Raw genomic sequence first — 21,469 nt, 5'->3', positions numbered from 1 at the left:
TCACTTTCTCCAAGCATCTCCTTCACTGTAACAAATCTCCCGGCCTGAGAGACGGCTTCACCTTCTAAGTGGCCCCCCCTCCCCCTTCAGGGGCAGAATGAAAACATTGCAGTAGTAGTAGTTCTCTCATTTAGGTTTTACATTCTGACCTTTCTCACATCATTTCTCAATCTGTCTTTCCTATCATACTTCTTAGGTATTCCATTTCGCTGGCTTGAATTCTACTCTCCTCCCCACCTGTCATTGTCCAAGTTCCGGCTACATAGGTCAATATGAGTGCATGATACGATTTATACATTTATCTCTTTACACTTCCTTTATTCCAGGCAAGGTTTCTTACACTCTGGTAGAATGCATTGCCCTGCTGCACCCTCTTGTTAATCTCCATGTCCAGCCTTGTATTCTGCATTCATTCACTCCCTAGGTATTTGAAACTGTCAACAATTTTAAGGCTTTGACCACCAATTTTAACAATGCTTTTTCCGTGTCTTTCTTCTCTTGCTATCACCACGATCTTGTTTTTCTCTGCACTAATTTTCTTACCATACTTTTCAGTTTTCTTGTTCAGTACATCAAGTTGTTCTTGTTCTTCTTTGCTGTTCGTTTCCTAGACCACAGTATCATCTGCAATTAGCATTAACTTCATTCTCCCTATTCCCATACGCTTACTTCATCTCCTTTACAATTTTGTCCATAACCATTAGAAACAAACGAGGCGACAGCATACTCCACTGTCTTAGTCCAGTTTCATTTCTAAATCATTCTGTTTTTCCAACCGGTGTCTGTACGCTGATGACACAGTCGTTGTACATTTTGACACTGCATTTCTAAATTATGAGGGGGATCAAATATAAACAGGATTTTATTTTTTATTTAAATTCATGTATTGAAAAACACAAAGCAATTACAATTTATTTTTCCGCATAGTTTCCCTGCTTTGGAAATGCATTTGTCCCAGATTATGAGCAGCTTTTTGATGCTCTCATCGTAAAACGAATAGGGGTCGTGTCACCGGCCAGTTGCGCACGAAGTCTTGCACACTCTCGTCATCTTCAAATCGTTGCCCTCGTAGAGCTTCTTTAAGTGGTCCGAACAAATGGAAAGCGCAGGGCGTTAAGTCCAGGCTGTAAGGAGGATGATAAAGGTAGTCCAGTGCATTTCCTGTAGCTTGGAGACAGAAGGCAAAGGACCCGTCTGGAACACGCTTTATGGAACTGTAGGTCATTTGTGATGAATGCTTGACAGCTTCCATAACTGATTCCGACTTGTTCTGCAATTCTGATACTCTCGCCATTGATCGTCGTCAATAATGACTTTAATCGCATGAATGTTTTCATCTGTAATTGGTCTGAGAACAGCGATCGTGTTGTTGATTTTCCACATGTTCTTGTCCTTCCTTGAACTTTTTATGCCGGGCAAACACGCGTCCTTGACAGTGTTTGATCACTGAACTGTGCAGTCAATTTCTTGCAAATTGCTGCCGCTCTGACTCCTTCATGAGCGTTGCACAGTGGACGGGTGCACCTGTTGCTCCGATATCATGAGCATTACTGACGAAATGGCAAGAAATATATAACATCATGCTCTCCCCACTTCTAACGGTCCCGGATAAGCATAGGAAAAGCGTGGGGCCAGCCCTACCAACTGTTGATGTGCAGGAACAAAAATCCTGTTTATATTTGATCAACTTTCGTAAATACACTATCCGATCGAAATTATACAGACATCACTCTGTACACGTAAGCAAGAGCCTAGCCATCATTACGATCACTATTGCTACTTCAGTAGTTTCAGAGATATTGAGTATTTTCCTAAACATACATTCGCTGGTGTATGAAAACCCTTTTCAGCAGTATGTTATTCTGTTTCCAGGTCTGCAGATGATACCTGGCACCCAGTGTGTGCTGACAAATGGGATTCGGACTGGAGCGACCTTGCCTGTCAAAATCTTGGCTACAGCAAGGCTACCTTCACGGAGAAGCCCACTGGTCCCGAGGATAACCCAGCCGCTAGCGATGTTGGCTTCTACCGCCTTAAGGACAGGGCAGGAGCTGTAGCAACTGGTGTTGGATCAAGACTAGCAGCCTCCTTAGAAAAACCTGAGGACAACGCCACGTGCACCTCAGCTTCGCTGCTAGAAATCTCCTGTCAGGACTTCAGTAAGTATTCTTTAATTGCAGAACTAAAATATAAGAATATAACTATTCTTTGAATACATTTGAGTCATGTATCAATTATATTTTCATTGTATATTAGCTGAAGAAGTCCCATGCGCTCGCTTGGAAATCAGATTTAAATCGTCCTCAACATGAGTAAGCCATCCAGTCAGAACTGCTGCGCACTGCTCTGAAACAAATGCCATAAATGGAACAGCAACCAGAATTTTCACGCACAGTTTTCTGTGAAGCATTCAGAATACAGTAAAACGTTAATTCTAAGTCATTGGGATGCATAAATCAGACTTCGAATTATGTGATTCCGAATTAACCGCCAACTCGTAGTTCAGATATGCCAACCCTTGCTGCGTCACAAAATATTCGTAAGACCTGTTACTGCATGCAGTTAACCTTGATACACAGTAGTTTAAACCTTTCAAATGCCATAGAAAAAAAATTCTAAAACGTATCCTGCAAGGTGCATTTACAGTATTCAGATAACGCACTTGGATAACTCACTGACAAACATAACCTCACACAATGAAAGAAAAAAAGCATGATTCAAAGACGAGAATAAATCTAAATTCATTGCATTCATTGAATTACTGTACTGCATGCATTTTAGATGTTCTGTACTTGCACGGAAAGTACGTACCCGATGTCCTCAAAACATCATGGCTTATCAAACTTTTCTATGACGAGGGGAGAAAGTCTTTCGCTTCAGTCTGCATTACAAGTTTACAACACATTACAGTGACTCTATCCTTGTACAAATTCCCGCTATGGTACTTCTCTCAATATTCTTCTCATAATTGCCCATCACAAAGTATTTTAAGACCCATTAATGCATGCATTCTACTTCTCCGCACACTGCCTGCTACGTGATATTGTGGCGTTCCTCAAAACGTTGAATACAAAAGAATTATGATTTTACTCGAACTTTGCAAATATGAAGCACAGTGTAGACGCACCTAAGTGAGTGAAAGCACGGAAAACTACCCCCGCAGGTTCCGGAAGACGAATTCTATCATGACCTCAATAAATTTTGAATCTAAATTACTCTGAGAAATACTAACTTTTTAAAATGTTGAGGCAGTTTTGTATTAAAAGTTGAATTTTAGTAATGGGGACCGACACTGTTCTTTGAATTACGAATTATCCGTGTTTCGAATTAAACATTTTAAATAATATACTAAAGTATATCATGTTTCCGGGAACGAGAGCTGCCTCGAATTAAGCAAGATTTTGAATTAACCGATTTCAAAGTATCGAGGTTCTACTGTAATATTGTACTCAACAACAATGATGTTAGAACGAAGATTTTGTATGGTAAATTTCAAAACATTCAAGTATCTGTAGGGGCACTTAACACTGCTCATTGTCTCTCAAAAAAATCTGGTCTCAGTACATTTGTCTTTGCTTCAATATAATTAGATGTGAGGCTTACAACCCTGGGACATCAGAATGCAGAGGGTAAAGTAGGCCTTAATTTTATGTTCATTAGTGTCAAACCACTTTTCACCGTCTTTTTTTTTATGCGGGCCCGATAATTGTTCCATAGTATAAATATTTGTTTCCCACACAATGTGGGAACAATGGGTTCATAACCTCCAAGAATACTAACAATTCTGATACAGAATTATATAATATTACTCTCTCAGTTCTCCTGATACCCCTGGAGAGCCTACAAAGTAAAAAAAAAATTGGTTGGTTATCAGTGTTATCACTATTACTAACCCACACCCAGTCACTCTTTTGGTTTCGTATGCGGGCTTCTGGTACGATTTCACTCTCACTCGTATCAGATGAAATATCGCTTTCACTTCAAATTTCTTCTTCAGTGTTATAATAATCGCCATCACTGTCCTCTGTATCTAAAGTACTTTCAATTAACTCAGCAATAGCATTGCTGTCAGTTGCTTATACTACGCGCAGAACCATGGCTAAGAGAATGACTTACACCTGATGAAATGTTTATGCTTTCAGAGGCTACAATTAGGCAATAAATAATGGTGCAAGTTCTTAGAAGGAGAGCTGTAAACAAATCACATTCATGTTCTATTCATAGAAGTTTGCAAAAGGGAAACCTTTGCAGGGGTGATCAAAATATAAAGCTAGTACATAAGACTTGGCACAGCACGTGAATGTCTCGTCATTTGAGTTTAAGGCCTGGCCAATGCTCTTGTGAACATCACTTCAAATGAGTTGAGTGGATTAAGGATGAAACTTGTACCAAAAATGAATGAGCAATTTGTAATAAGTTACAGATCCTAAGAATCTGATCGGTATTGAATGAGGTGGAACCCAAATGATTTTCTTTTGAGATTATTATATGGTATACCAGGAAGCATAGAAATTCCTCCACTTTCTGAGTTGTGCTCTGTGCTTGGAATGTTTTACAGCGTCAGTCTCCATCGCTTCAAGTGTTCTCGGGTTATGAAGTTGGGATCGAAAGATGTACGAGGTTTGTCCGGAAAATACGTATAAATCCGTCGGGGTGACGTATCACGTATCGTGGAGGCGCCGCCAGGTGGCACTGCTGTTGTCGCCAATCTTCTCAACGCTCAGTTCGAGTCGGAGAGCTCTGCGTGTCAGTAGCAGTGTGCGGTTGCTTGTTGAAAGTTACCCGTTTTCACCTGCCGTCGGTATGGAGCTCTCTCTGATTGAGGAACAGCGCATCAACATCAAGTTTCTTGCCAAACTAGGTAAGAATGGCCGTGAGATTTTTGAGTGTTTGCAACAAGTTTACGGAGACAATCCTTCATCACGACAATGTGCCCGCTCACACGTCGCTCGTTGTGCGTGAGTTTTTGGCCCGAAGCTCAATCACCGTGACAGACCACCCGCCTTATTCACCCGATTTAGCCCCTTGTGACTTCTTCCTGTTCCCGAAATGCAAAATGGTGCTTCGGGGGCGGCACTTGGGTGATGTGGAAGCCATCAAGGGAGAAACGACACGGCAACTGAACAGCATCACAACTGAAGACTTTCAACAATGTTATCAACAGTGGAAACGGCGTTGGCAGAAGTGCATCTTGTCTCACGGAGAGTACTTTGAAGGAGACCATATTGTAATACCTGAATAATTGTCAAATAAAGTTATTATTCAACTTTTATACGTATTTTCCGGACAAACCTCGTATAGATGTGACAGATATGAAATATAAGTTTTTTAAATTCACATTATAACAATGTACTGAATGAGGAGGATACTGTATAATAATACATCATTGTTATAGTGATTTAAAGATTATTAGTTTAGCTGTCAATACAGAAACATGAAATTTATATTTTGTTGTACGTACGACAGGCGTACTATATTGTTTTGCACTTTATTTTTTTGTACATCTCGGTATGGTTCACTTTTCACTTTTGAAGGTGGTGACGTGTAACTACTGTCTTATTCCACCCTTTGGTAGCAGCACACACACACAGGGGCCAATGAATGCACTCGTCCTAGCCATTTCATACCAACACTGTCAGCATAGGAGCAAGACAACATGGAAAGCAACTGTCTGGGACAGTGCTATATGATTTGGTTCCTATGGAAAGAAGGCGTGACCACTGCAGAAATTTATCGGCGCTTGGTGGCAGTCTGTGGAGAACATGCACCGTCACGGAAAACAGGTTACAACTGAGTGAAAGGTTGGAAAACAGGGCGCACACATCGGTGGACAAGGGAACCAGTTCTGGAAGGAATGTGACAGTGTCAACACCAGCCAACATTGCCCGGGTTGAACAGGCCATCCAAGGAAACAAATGCATCATATTTAAAATGGAGGCAGCCACAGGAATTAGCCGAAACACCCTGCAGCGGATCGGGCACGGCCACTTACGATTGGGGTGTCATCCACATGGTTGCCTAGACTCTTATCTGCAAACGAAAAGCAGAGGCGTGAGGACGTTTGAAGAGAACGTTTGCAACACCATGACCAAGATCCAGCCAACTTCATGGCTAGGCTTGTGACTAGTGATAAGACATGGCTCCATTAGTATGAGCCACAAACGAAACAACAATCAATGCGTTGGAAGCATAGGGGCAGTCCAACGCCAAAGAAATGTTGAACAGTGCCATCAGTTGGCAAACGAATGGCAACAGTCTTCTGCAACACAAAGGGCATCATCCTCATTGACTGACTGGAATTTGAGGCCACAATTAACAGTGAAGCGTATGTGGCAACCCCTAAGCGCTTACGTCGTGCCATTCAAACTAAGCGGCCAGGAAAATGGGCTAAAGGTGTGCTTCAGAAACATGACAATGCCCGGCCCTACACTAGCCGAGAGATCACCGCTGCCATTGATCAAATGGGATTCACGGTGCTGCCACACCCACCATATTCTCCTGACTTGGCACCAAATGATTATCACCTGTTCGGGAACAGGAAGAAGCCTCTGCGTGGTCACCGTTTTGCAGATTTGCAGAACTGGACACAGCTGTCAAGGCATGGGTACGCAGCACTCCGAAAAAATGGTTTCAGGAAGGTCTGGAGAGACTGACACATCGATGTCAAAAGTGCATACAGTTACAATGAGATTATGTTGAGAAGGTGGACATAACAACTGATGTGTAATGTAGTTCATTTGGGTAGAAAAAAAAAGTGTAAAACAATACAGTATGCCCTTCGTAAGTATGTAATGTAATATTAGAAAGGGGAGATGGGCGGGATAAGACAGGAATGAACAGGCCAGTGAGGGAAAAGGGAGCAACATAAAAGGAGATGAGGACAAACATGGAAACGCATAGTAATAAACTGTTCTCTTCAAATAGATGGGTTGTCTCGTCATAAGTTCCGGTTCTTCTACATCCTTGTATGTTTGTATGCAGAATATTAAAAAGAACCAAGATAGAATAATATTCACTTGCAATATACAACTCTTTGTTCTTTGAATTACAGAAAGCTAATTGTGAAAATTCCTGTCTATTTGTTAAGAAAAAACTAAATGTCATGTGTTCTTGTGTGTTTTCAGCTTGTGGTATCCACAGTACTGCATACGCCTCCCGCGTGGTCGGGGGAGACGGAGCTACAAACGGACAGTGGCCCTCAGTTGCTTTGCTGTATCACACCAGGCACAAGACAAGTTGTACAGCCAGCATCATTAGTCCCAAGTGGCTGCTCTCCTCCTACAACTGTCTGCATCTCAGGTGAGACGGCTAGGTGGAGCCAATGACAATCCCTGATTCACACCAGGCTGTACGCTAATTAAGGCCACGGCCAATTCCTTCCCACTCCTAACCTTTTCCTGTCCCATCATCGCCATAAGACCTATCTGTGTTGGTGCGACGTAAAACAAGTTGTAAAAAAAAAAAAAATTCCCCAATTCTAAATGTAGAGCAGTCCATTTGGTCTCAATCACTGTAGGAAAAATATGAGGGCTGGGGTATGAATGTGGGATCTGCCAGGCAGGAAGTGTAAGGTGCTGTGATATATACGAAACTGTCAGCCATGAAAACCTTGTGCTACATAATACTTACAGAAGTGCCAACTATTACGCGTTGTCCATAATTATTACAGATTTCACCTCACGATTATGGCATTACGGTCAAAGGGAAAATTATTACGGAAAAACAACGTTAACACAAACAAATATATTTTTACAGAAAGAAAATAAGAGAAGATGTTCAATCCTTTCCAGCATTTCTGCTCAACCTTCTTCGTTTCAATTTTTGTGAGTTGGAAACAATACTTATATTCGATGGTCACTTATTTTAATACTACCCATAAGCATTGTGAAATTCATTGTGTGAATGAAGGAGCCACTCTGTTCTTCTCCACTATAATGCAATTTTGCATTTACGGAAATAAGGGCTACATTAAGCAAATTAATACTGGAATCACTTATGGTTCAGAAGACGAAACTGTCATCACAGGGGAAAGGATGCTTCAAGAATATCTACACTGAAAAACAGCTGCTGCGAAACAAGTTACAAAGAATGTTTTATCACTGAATTAATAGACAGTGAGTAAATGTTATTGTATAATATGATATACTTTAGAAAGAACTAGGAGAATATCAAGGAGGTTTCAGACCCTGGAGGAGCTGTCCTGATCAGATCATGAGTCTTAAGTTGATAATGGACTATAACAGGAGAAGAAACAGAGATATGGTGATAACATTTGTAGATTTCAAGAAAGCTTATGATTGCATCCATAGAGAATCTCTGTTTAAAATTTTAAGACACCTTGGACTACACCCCAAATTAATAAACATGATAAAATTGACTCTCACCAATACCAAGTCAAAAGTGAAGTTTAGGGGTGAAACATCAGACATTTGAAATTAAAACTGGACTACGGCAGGGAGATGGGCTCTCACCACTATTATTTAACTGTGCTCTAGAAATGGTAATGAGGGAATGGTTTAGAAAATGTCCCCCCAAAATAAAGATTGGCCAAAAAATCAAAACAAATTGCCTGGGTTTTGCTGACGATTTAGCATTACTAGCAGTGGACATAAAAGAAGCAAAAACCCAGATATCAGAACTTCAAAACATTGCAAATAAAATTGGCCTCAAAATATCATTTGAAAAAAACAGAAATTATGCCCCAAAAACCAACACAGCTAAAAGAAGTCACCATAAATGGTAATAAAATCAAAATAGTAACTCAGTTTAAATATCTTGGAGAAGTAATAACACATAACTTAAATGAAAAAATCTCAATCCAAGTAAGAACAAATAGATTAGCTAAAGCACAAAAATTAACATGGGATATCTACAAAAAGAAATGTCTATCAATAAATACAAAAATAAAACACTACAACACAGTTATAAAACCGGAAGCTACATATGCAGCAGAAACACTCTTTTACCTGAATAAACAATCAAAGACTGACAGACTTCAGAAAATTGAAAGGAGGATTGGAAGAACCTGTATCAACAAAAAATATCAGAAAGATGGACAGTGGCGGTTAATACCTAACAAAGTCGTGTACAAAGAGCTAGAACCCATTACAGATACTATGCGTAAGAGGAGACTGAGATTCTTTGGACATATCATGAGGATGCAGGACTCGAGACTTCTGAAACAACTAGTACAACACAATCTCGTCTCAAAAAATACCACAACAGGATGTAAATGGATCAGAGAAGTAAGAGAGGATCTGAAGGAAATAGGCCTTACAACAGAAGACACCAAAAATAAGATAAAATTGAATACAAAACTCAAGAATACAAACCTCCGCTTTACCCTTACACAAAACAAACCAACAACACGCACATTTTCAACTGAGGAAAGGGCACGAAGATCGGAGCGTCTGAAGAAGTACTGGGAGGACCGCAAAGCCCCGAACAATCCCTTCAAAGAGACCTGAACGACGGACTGACTAAAGTGATCCTATGTGGTCATAAAAGAAGAAGAAGAAGAAGAGAAGACTGCTGACGGAAAGGGAAAAGGGTGTATCATTATTGAGAAGGGAGGAACATGCTTTGGACGTGACTCAAAAATTTTGTAAGGGATGGAGGGTGATTACTGATAACCCACTTCGAAGGTTGGCACCTCTGTATTTATTCTCAGAGAGTACAGTAACATTTATGGTTAACACTCAAATTGAAGCGTGTCTGTAACAGTCACAATCTGACTAGAGTCTATAGATTCAAGAAGACTAGGATATGTTATTCAAAAAATAATTTAGTATTTTTTAGCAATGCATACGTATCTATGTGGAATATTTTTTTGCTCCTTGAATGGCTGAAGATGTATTAATAAAGATTGGAGGGACCACCTATTCAGTACCGTAAATTGTATGAGTGCAAATCAGAAAATAAGTTGCACTAGCTTACCGCGAGAGCACGCTGTGTGCCGTGACCGTGGCTAATGCGGAGCAAGCTACAGTAACTGCTGACACATCTGCTAGGAAGGTTGATGTGGTATCCTGTCTTGTTGTGTGTGCAGTGCAGGCTAGGCTCAATTGCGCGTCAACTGGATGTTCACTCCGAATTGGAGGTGCTTGCAACGATCAGATTTCTATGGGCTAAACGGCTGAATTGCACGGACATTCATAGTGAAATCACTGCTGTATATGATGAGCATGCAATTTCTCGCTGAGGTATTGTTAAGTGGTGTAAGCAATTTGACGCCGGACGTGCGGATTTTACGGACGAATATTGCGAAGGTAGGCCCGCAACGTCTAGTACCTTGCAAATGCTGACCGTGTTGATGGGATCATTAGAGAGAATCGGCCCATAACACTGCAGGAAATTGCCAGCATGCTGAACATTTCATATGGCAGTGTATTCTCCATTGTTCACCATCACCTTGGATTCCGTAGACTGTGTCAAAGATTGGTCCCATGTCTGCTCACTGATGTTCACAAGGGACGTTTCCAATCATCACTGGCATTTTTGCGACAGTATTCTGTGGAGGGCAACGAGTTTCTGGGACGAATCATGACAGGGGATGAAATGTGGGTCCACCACTTCACCCCCGAAACAAAGAGAACATCGATGGAATGGGTGCATCATACCACATCACCACCATGTAAGAAGGCCAAGGTCCAACCTTCATCAGGAAAGGTAATGGTGACAGTGTTCTTTGACACGGAGGTTGTGGTGCACGCGGAATTTATTTCGAAAGGCACAACAATCAGCTCAGCTTCTTATTGTCAAACGTTGAACTGGTTGCATAAGGCAGTTAAACAAAAGCGGCGGGGAAAATTGAGCGCAGGTGTGATTTTGTTGCACGATAATGCAACACCTCATGCAGCCTGCCAAACATCCAAACTGGTGCAGCTATTCAAGTGGGAGGTATGGCAACGTCCTCCATACAGTCCAGACTTAGCGCCATGCGATTATCATGTGTTCGGTAAGCAGAAAAAGGATCTTGGTGGACGACAATTCCAAAACGATGAGGAGATGAAAGCAGCTGCCTCCAGGTGGTTACATAGCGCTGGAGGTGATTTCTTCACATCCGGAATTGAAAAGTTGGTTGACAATTTCGAGAAATGTTCAGTCTCTTGGGGACTGTGAAAAAGTGAACTTACACTGTATGTTGTCATAGCCGTGTTGTGGTAGTTTCACTTGGAAGTGTAACTTACTTTTTGGTTCGCCGTCATAATTATTTATTTAATCATTATATATTAGGGACTAGTTTCAACCCTCCACTGGGTCATCATATATGTGTAAATAAATAATTATAACATATAATTTATGGTATTGAATAGGTGGACCCTCCAGTCTTTGTTAATAGTGATAACTGTCAACATGGACCATAATGAAATTAATTGCACATGGCTGAAGGTGTCTCTAAGAGAGAGATGAAGCACGTCCCATTGATGTTATTCTAAAAAAAGGAATAAATAATTTCCAGTCTTCTAAAGGTAAAATTTTCCTCAGAAGTTCTATAACACTTGAGCCTAACAATTATTTAAAAAAAACTCATTAGTTTGGATATCTTCTTGTGTAGTTTGTCCAGTTTGTAGTGGTAGTAGTAGTAGTAGTAGTAGTAGTAGTAGTAGTAGTAGTAGTAGTAGTAGTAGTAGTAAGCAATAAAATATAATTTAAATATAAATTTCAAACTTCTTATAACTTGGTTTACCGAACGAGTCTCCCATGTCATTAGGATCATGTAGCTATGAGCTTGCAGTTGGCAGATAGTGGGTTTGAACCCCAACAGCGCTGAAGATGGTTTTCCGTGGTTTCCCATTTTCACATCAGGCAAATGCTGAAGCTGTACCTTAATTAAGGCCATAGTTGCTTTCTTCCCACCCTTAGCCCTTTCCTCTCCCATCATTGCCAAAAGACCTTTCTGTGTCAATGTGACATAAAGCAAATTTGAAAAAAAAAAAAACCTTGCTTACTCCAAAAGAGAATATTTTTTCGCCCATCCTTAAAACAATATTACAGAGCTTTAATTACATTTTTTGTTAAAGACCTTATTTCTTGTATTACAGAGACAAGCAGATGTTACCCACCAACTGGGTTGCTTTTGGTGGAGGCTCCATGTTCGAAGTGGACAAGCCAGAGACTCAGATCCGAGAGGTACAGAACATAGTGCCGTACCCACAGGTCAAGTACAATCAGTTCCTATTCAACAACGACATTGCTCTTATAGAGCTGTCCCAACCTCTACAGTTTACACGCTACGTTGGAGCCATCTGTCTTCCCGAGAAGGACATAGAGCCTAGACAACTGTGTGTTACTGCTGGCTGGGGATACACTTCACCTGGAGGTGGGTAGTGAAAATAATCTTTGTAAGTGAAAGTCTCTAATCTGTAACAGTATTTACTAATCACTTTCATCATCAGTCACTACTGATCTGCATTTCTGCTGCCCAGGTGGCAGATTCCCTATCACTTGTTTTTCTAGTCCTTTCTTAACCCTAGAACTGCTGCAGGTTTATCTGTCAAATGCTTCACTTATTTTCCTCAGTATACACAGTGAAAATCAAATCATGCCTATAAACACATATTAATCCTAATAAATGCATATTATACACCTGTAGATAGCTGAAAGACTAATCTACATCAAGATAACACAAATAACAAAAAAAAAAAATGTTAAATTTCTAACTTGTAAAATACAATTATGAAATTTTTTGTACAAAGGAAATTGTTGAAATATTTTACTCAAACAAAAGAATTTCTGATCATTTATTCCTGAAACATGATATTCTAGAACGCACAATTATATTCTTGTGTATTCCCCTACAGTTCTCCAGTTTTCATTTTGAATGCTAAATAAAATGCAATTTTTCATTGAAACGGATTTTGAATTCTTTTCACGAATTTTGAACCTACAGCTTATCTTAGTTTTCGTAGATCGATTTCTTCTTTCCTGTGTTGTGATCGAAGTCCGTATAACAGTCTGCACGAATATCAACGTTTCACACTTATCGCTTTGCTGGTTTCTTCAAATACTGATGTACTGCCAATAATAACATAACCTGCACCATCTTGAACATCATTCTGGTTATTGGAATTTCCCATTACTTTCGAGCCACCTTGTACTTTGTTGTCACTTTCACTACCAGTACTTTCAGTAATAATTTCCTCGTTGTAATTAACACAATAACCACTGTCACCATCAGTACTGTCACTAAAATCTTCGAAAATCAAGCGCTTGATTTCAGAATCATCAACAAAGCGTGCTGCCATCTTGATTCTAAGAACATATGAAAGTACTTTCTAAAAGTATAAGTATTCAGCTGGTATCTGTATTCGTGCCATCTGGTGTCCAATTATAAATCTACAGCAGAAGAACGACACCATCTCTCAGAAAGACAATCGCACTTGGCGAAGCAGTGCACAGTCTTCCAGAAAGACGGTCCACAGTTTCAGGGTTAAATAATTTCAAAGAACTTGTAAATTTATCGATCATCTCTCTCGATAAAGTACAGCAATCCGTAATTGAGTGGATGCACGCAGAAACAGGCTAACCATCAAATTTGTGAAGATTAAGTTAGATGCTGCCACCTACTGTTAATGATATAAACTAGATTTACTGAAGTGGCATACCATCAGGGAATTACCTATAAAGATATATAAGGCTTTGAAGTTCTTGGAATATCTAAATCATCTTGACAGAATTGTAATATCGGGGTAACTGATTGTTACTAACAATTTGCATATGATAGCGCCACAGTATCGGCATCGTAGCAAACATTACGGAATTTGGTAGTCCATGATACATGTCCATTTTGAGACGATGTTAATTAAAAATGGGATTAAAGAAAAGCATATTATTATTTTAATTTTAAAAATGCATTGCCTTAGAAGAGTATTCATTGCACTAAATCAGTGTAAATTATAAAGTGTTATACGGACCTTTACTGTTTCTTACTGGCCATATTGTATGTTTAAAAACCAAGTAAAGATGGCTTCTGTTTTTGAACGTGATGATAATTTATGTGAACATAATCAGAGTTCTACCAGTGGAAGTTACAGAAAACGTTAAAAAATATGTCAGAAACTAGGAAAAGGAAGTGGGTGAGTGGTGATTCTTACATTGCATACAGAGGTGAACTGAGAGAAAAGAAAAGCTTGGGCAGAGACTCCAAATTTGTGCAAAAGTTAGTAATATAATAGAAAAATCGTAAAAGCATTTTCTGTTTACACATTCTAGCCCAGTATTTTGTGTTCCATTCACCTCCTTGGCTGAGCGTGTTCACTCAGCTCCACGAGCGGACTGAGGAGGTGCAACATTCGGAGATCCAAGGTTTGCATTTTGATGCTGACAGCGGCTATCCTAAGTCTGGTTTTACCGTGGGTTTATCCGTATTACCTCCAGACAAATGCCGGGATAGTATCTTATTTCAAGCCCCCCAGTACCTACTCCATGATGACAACCAGCTATCATTTGAGGAACCCTTCTTCACTTGGCCGGATTATTATTAAGTGGCTGCATCTGGACATAATTTGTCCCACCCCTGTTGAGATTACCAATAAAATGGTTAAACTTGTTTGCCAATGTTAAAAATAATTCTACTTCTTTCAGATAGAAACAAAAAAAATGTTAATTTCATCCTCCATTTTTTTTTTTTTTTTTTTTTTTTTTTTTTTTTTTTTTCATCAGTGAGAAAGTGTTTTCTCCAATTTAACCCTTTGCAGTCCAATATTCTGTCACATGTTCCAACAGTCTGGTCCACATTAGTTTTGCACATTTTTACCTAGTCAGATTAAACTCAGAACATTTATTAGTAACTATAATTATATTATTATGATTATTACCATATATTCTATTGCATAGGAATTAGTTTCCATAATAATTTTTGTCATCAGTGCAGAAGTGACAAATAACATAAAAACTGAAGTGGAATGATGCAGCTAGGAGGAACCTACGGTTTCCAACTTCCAATCTGATAAATAACTTAGTCGTTTTCATTCCCATTTGTATGTGCAGAAGTATTTTCAGCATGACTGTTAATCAAATTATCAACACTGAGCTGAGAAGCATCATCATTGCCCTGTACCGTATCCCCTCCTCCACCCCGGCCCATTACCTTCGCGCATCTTATTGCTTTTGTAGCAGTAACTGGAAATTCCTTTTCTGAATATTCAGAAACAGAGCATATGATGGTCCGGGATCATTCCGTTCTTTTTATTTATGCACAGGTCCAGTCGCTGAAGTTTCATTTTCAATGCTGGAGTTCACTACACCATCTTCACTTGATAGTTCTCTAAACTCTTCGTCTAATTAAAATAAATAATCATCGTCACTGCTATCTAAATAAACATGCATATGTATTTCTTCTTCATTCATTTTTGCCCCTCTTATATCGTAAATTCAACTGAGACAATTCACATTCACAGATAAACAGCCCTAATACAACAAATGTGCAGACTACTCAGTGTAAGTTGACAGGCCATGGGTAACCATGACGATATACAGCTACATATATCTAGTATTATTTCCATGGAGATAACAGAACAGCTTCCTTTGCACACAAAAATTTGCTCTAGAAACTCCAAGGATATCGATCGACCTCAATCAGTTCAAAGAATTTCCATAAATAATCTCTCAAGTAGAATGAAACACAATGTCAAAGTGACCTCGATGTTGGACCAGTTACAATAAACCATGATGTCGAGGTCACCTTGACGTTGGACCGGAAAATATTAAGAAGATAATGGTTATAGCATTTTTGCGTGCTTCCATTAAATTATTATTTGTTTTTAACTTGTAGGTAATCTCTGTTAATTTCTGTTTCTTCTAATTAGTGAACTAATTTTTAGTCACAACCTTCTGAAATGCATTAATGAATTATTGTTATCGTACAGTATGTATGTCCAAACCTTGTCCCATTTCTCTACATGATCGGGTGTAAAGTGAAATGAATCTTCGTAGCGAGTCTTTACGACCGTATGCCGTTCCTGACGTCAATCTCATCAGAAGAGTTAATGAGATGAAATGAATGACGTGATATATGATAGCACGAAGGGAGAGGGTGAAATCCATTGCTGACACATAGCCTACTCCTGTCAAACAGCACCAAGGGGTCTGCTCAAGGCTTAACGTCCCCATCCGATGGACAAATCACCATCAACAGTGTCATATTCCCTCACTCCATATGGGCACTCTGGAGAGCTTTGGAATTTAATCTAGGCTTTTCGCATGCAATCTAGTGATCAGAAATTGTATACCACCACCTCTCCTACCCTGCTGGTGTCAGATCATACAAACTTGACACATTAACGACCATGGCCACAAGGTAGACTGATGTATATCGTGCTTATCGATTCATTCATTTATTCATTTTGCCATCACTGAATTGTTCTTGTAATCCGTTCGGCTCCATGGCTAAATGGTTAGCGTGCTGGCCTTTGGTCACAGGGGTCCCGGGTTCGATTCCCAGCAGGGTCGGGAATTTTAACCATAATTGGTTAATTCCTCTGGCACGGGTGCATGTGTCGTCTTCATCATCATTTCATTCTCATCACGACGCTCAAGTCGTCTACGGGAGTCAAATCAAAAAGACCTGCATCTGGCGAGCCAAACTTGTCCTCAGACACTCCCGCACTAAAAGCCATACGCCATTTCATTTCTTGTAATCCATAACACGTACCAGTTTAAGTCTCTCAAATATATCTGTGGAAGGCAACAGAAATTAAAATTTTCATTACTGTAATCCCACTTCAATATGGAACCCAATGAAATTCATAACTATAGAAGGCAACAGAAGCCAGGAGGTACACAGTTCGACTCATGCTGATAGATACAGCTGTGTACCTACATCATCATGGCGAATATGTGACGACTTCACTGACAGAAACATATTTTTCTTTAAAAAAATATAACAGCCATAGTCTTGAGAGATTCATTGTATATTTCCTGCAAAGAAGATATAACAATCTATAGCTGTTACCAATTTCGGCTGCTGAGACCTTCTCATTTTCTCAATATCGCTGTGAATGACAGACAGAATTAAGGATTTTATATGTATAGATAGAGAGGGATAAATTTAGATGGTTTGGACTTGTGAAGAGCATGGAAGAAGGAGGAACACTGAAGCAGGCGATGGAGTCCCAGATAGGATGAAAGAGGGCATGAGGGAGACCAAGACCAAGAATGATCAAGAATTGCATAATTAGAAGAAACCTAGACTTAAATACAGTTAAGGAAGAACAATGGTGTTCAGGTAGAAGAAGTTGGAACGGTGCTATAAACGTTTCAACCCAGCGAGGTTGGAAGAAGGAAACACGATGATTATGATGATGATGATGATGATGAGACATGAGTTGTGTTTGATATCCTTTGTCTTGCTTCCTTTTCTACCTCACTTCTGCTTTGTAATATTGATCCCAGATATTTGAAGGTCAGTATTTGTTCAAAATTGTGTTCATCAGTGTAAACACTAAAAAGGTTATTAATATAAGAAGGACAGTGACAGGTCACCATCCTAGTATGTGTTTTTATATAAGACTTTATTTCTGACTTACTTGTTCTTTTTCATTACTTGTACTTTCTCTTAGATTTGTATGTATTTTCCTGATTATGAGAGAGGAATATCGTATAACTGATCTGATCACTTTTCAGAGATAAACTTCAGTCAGTACCTTCACTACCTGCCGATACCCACAATAGATTTAGCGGACTGTAACTCGACCAAACACTACGCTGGCTTCATCACAGAAAACGAGATCTGTGCGGGCTACACGGATGCAGAAAGGTCACCATGTTATGTAAGTATAAACATTTCTTTATTTGATATTTAGCAAGTTGAATTGGTGCTACCAGATTTCTCAAAATAAACAAGAAGTAGCCTATATCAGGCCATCCAACCAATTTTGAACAAATTCCAGTCAAATTTCAAAGAGAACTGATAAGGTTTCAGTGTAACACAATTTTGAAAGATAGGTTGCTCCCGCGTAGAACTGGGCTCTAGGGGAGAGAGGGAAGCCCAAGGGAGTCAGATAGCGAGTGAGTAAGAAAGGGGCACGTTAGATGAGACATAGAAATGCAAGGTGTCTGGGTTAAAGGTATATTAATAATATAAAATTTAATAACTTGAGAAATAATGGAGATATTTATTGGCGGTTTGTTTCTACAAGTAGGGTAACTCAAAATGTTTCCTGTGGTCACTTGTGGCAGGTGTTACCGTGTGCATGTAACTGCGTTGTTCACAAGAAACACGCGCGCCAGTAGACAGTAGTCGTGTGGACTCCACGGCAGAAGGTGTTCTGTTGTATTACGTTTTGCTGAATGAATAACAAGAATTTTTCTTTTTTAAATGGAAATACTGTCATCCCCATCCAAAGAATTGTAAATCATAACTTGGTGGACTTAAACCATGTATCTTTGTAAATTGTAACACAAAAATTATAACGTGACAGTTTTTTAATGTAGAAATATAAGAAAATGAAATTGAGTGTTTTATATCGAGCGCAGTATAAATCACCTCAAAATATCTTGAAAAGGTTGGTTTTCTTGTGATTATAGCGTCTTTTTTTATGATGATGATGATGATGATGTTTGTTGTTTAAAGGGGCCTAACATCTAAGGTGATTGGACCATATCGTCTTTTTTTTTTTTAAACACTGTACCCCAATGAACATTTCGCTGAGTACTGGTGGAGAGTTTCGTAATCACAGCAATTGAACGTCACTCCTGCAAAATATGTTTGTTCTCTTGCTTCACTGGGCTAGCCGCAGCCGGCACCCAGCTGAGCACCTCTGCCTATAGTAAGTGGTACTTTTTCATTCTCCTTTCTCATTTCTCCTTTAGCAGGTTAGCAAACTTGATTTGCTAACACGGCGGGGCCACACAGTTTGGTCTGCCACTGCTAAGCAGAGTCCTGGAGGGGCGTGCCATTCCAGCTGATGAGTCCAAATGGCACGTCTGGACGAAACTCTGCATAATGCACACGGCCTAACCACCCAAAAGCTGGTTCTATTCCTGTGATTTTAAGTGGTATTTTTGTTCATCACCAGAGGGTAGAAGAGATAAGCAATAAAAATAAAATGAATTTTAAAATAAAGTGCGATGAAAGACTGACAGGATATTATTTCTTCTTACCTTCTATGTTTGCTTTTTATTTTTCTACTGTTTTTAATTAAAATTTTAATTTAAATCAAATCCTATTAATAATGAAAAATTAAGGTACCGGTAATGAAACAAGTAATTGATTCTGGTTGTTAAAGCAACTTATATTTTATTTAGCGTGTGGCTTTTTGGATACATTCTCAGAAATATTATTCCATTCATCACTATATTATAAACAAACATCTAGTTCTTGGATGTATCTGATGGGATTTGGAGTTGCCAACTTTTGGAAAGAGCTATCAGTAAAAGACGCGCGACAAAAATCTAACGATTTTCAACGTACAGGTTCCCTATGGGAATCAAAATCTATATTACCCCAGCTCGACGAAAATAATAATACTTTTGGGCTAAAAAATACAATAATTCATGCTTTAAACAGGATACTTCAATTAAATCATATCTACTTACATCATAGGCCAATGATTTGTAGATGAACATAACAATCAAGAAGAAATCCACGTTAAACAACAGCAGGTGTGATGAATATTAGTTTGGAGCATACATAACAGGACTTCCTTGATAAATTAAGCAGATATGGAAACTTGTTTAACGTAACACAGGCAAGAAATAATATAATACACACTGAAAATCACACGCTAGTTCGACTTCAAAGTCATAGTTGTGGCCTTTTAAGCTTCCTGTAAAAAGTCCTGAGAAAATGTTTTGTCATAACAGGGACCAGAACTTCTGGTCTTCAAAATAGAAATAGACTTCAGAGATTCATTGGACATGGATGATCTGAACTCTGTTCTATTTTTCTTCACAAGGCTGAAATCAGGTTCACATTCTGCATTGCTATGGGGTCTGGTGAGAATAGACAACATTACTCTAGAAATTCAATTATATTTAAGACTAGCTGATGTACCCGTGCTCCGCTACGGGATTCTACATTGTATAAAGAATTCTCGGTTGGGTAGTGTACACGTTGTGAGCAAGATTATCTTAAATTTTATAGCTCTTAACGTTACCCTAGAAACGCGACGGGAGGTCAGCAAACATCTTTTCTCAAATGAAGACTGAGGGAATTTTCACTGTAATGGTAGACCGAATTTCATACCATCAGTCACAATCAGGTTGGGATATTTCCATTATAATGCCTTTTTACGTCCTCAGAAAGACTGTCTTAGTGGTTTTCCCAACTGAAATGAACATACAATGACATCAATAGGAATGGCCCGATTAAAAGCAATGTTTTCATATTATGAAATACTCGTTCAAATGAAACACCACACATTTTCTCACTTTTTACGAACAGGACTGCACTGCCTATCTAACAGTCCAAAGTTCCAGACCTGGAATGACCAAACCGCAGACAGTGGTGATCCGTGAACACTCTTCGGCTTTCTTCAGTGGAGAGAGGGTTGAATAGTGGAGACTCCCAGGGCAAAAACTATGCCCAATTAATATTCTGTTTCCTAGGAGTACCCGATGAGTCGGAAAATATCAATTTACTACACTTGCAGCAGAAATATCTATCTGACTTGAAGGCAAATTTTTCCTCCAAGCCAGAAGAGACACCCCCCTCTTCACTGCTAGTTTGGAATAAATTGAATATAGAATTTAATAAAAGTGAAGAGAAAGAAGCTTTTCTTAAGAAACGGCTCTTTCCAGAGTTGAATTTTGAGTTATTTAGTGAATACTGTGGTGCTATAATTTGGAAAAGGCCTAAATTGTTATTCTAGACCAGGCCATACTACTACTACTACTACTACTACTACTACTACTACTACTACTACCACTAAGCGAGGCTCTGCCTTAAGTATGCACACTGCTCATTCAAAACAGCGCATCAGAGTAGGGATCGAATATCTGAAATACTATGATGATCCAGTGTGTTACGAACCAGCTGTATCAGAAAATGTATGAACCAGAGGAATGACTTGCTAAAAAAGAAAGTTTTCTAACTCTCCGGCTATTTCCTGCCAATATTCAGTCAGGCTGTTATACTCGGTACGCAGCAGTAATCCCATCTATCGGAATTGAGAGGCAGCATAAGAGACAAAGAACATCACAATAAACAATGGTCAATGTAATGTTATTGTTGATCAATGTTATGCACTTTCGATATTGTAGGCCTTCACATTTCATTTTCTTCTGACTCTGAAATACCACTCTTATCATAGTCGGTACGGTAAAACTGAATAAAAGATAAATGATCAGAAAATGTATTCTCTATAACTTTTTTATATAGTACTTTCCGATAGGACCAATAACATTGGTATTTAAACATTACATTTTAGGCACCTTCCCCTAAACTATAATTTCATCCAGGATGAATAAAATTGTTTATAGCTTAGAGTGTAGTTTCTTATTCCCCGATTCTATATACCGATTTTCA

General features: G+C 39.1%; 1 protein-coding gene across 1 annotated transcript in view; it reads left to right on the top strand.

The window, feature by feature from the left end:
- Nucleotides 1–21,469, top strand: part of LOC137502984 (uncharacterized) — a 196,676-nt gene that overhangs the window by 170,939 nt on the left and 4,268 nt on the right. The window contains exons 13-16 of the mRNA XM_068230277.1: nt 1,873–2,159; nt 7,125–7,299; nt 12,045–12,322; nt 17,626–17,771. Of these exons, the coding sequence (XP_068086378.1) occupies nt 1,873–2,159; nt 7,125–7,299; nt 12,045–12,322; nt 17,626–17,771 (886 nt within the window). The remainder of the gene's footprint in view (nt 1–1,872; nt 2,160–7,124; nt 7,300–12,044; nt 12,323–17,625; nt 17,772–21,469) is intronic.

This window comes from Anabrus simplex, chromosome 14, assembly GCF_040414725.1.
Source record: "Anabrus simplex isolate iqAnaSimp1 chromosome 14, ASM4041472v1, whole genome shotgun sequence".
NCBI lineage: Eukaryota > Metazoa > Arthropoda > Insecta > Orthoptera > Tettigoniidae > Anabrus > Anabrus simplex.
The sequence above is the reverse complement of the archived record's forward strand: the minus strand, read 5'-3'. Positions and strand labels throughout refer to the sequence as shown.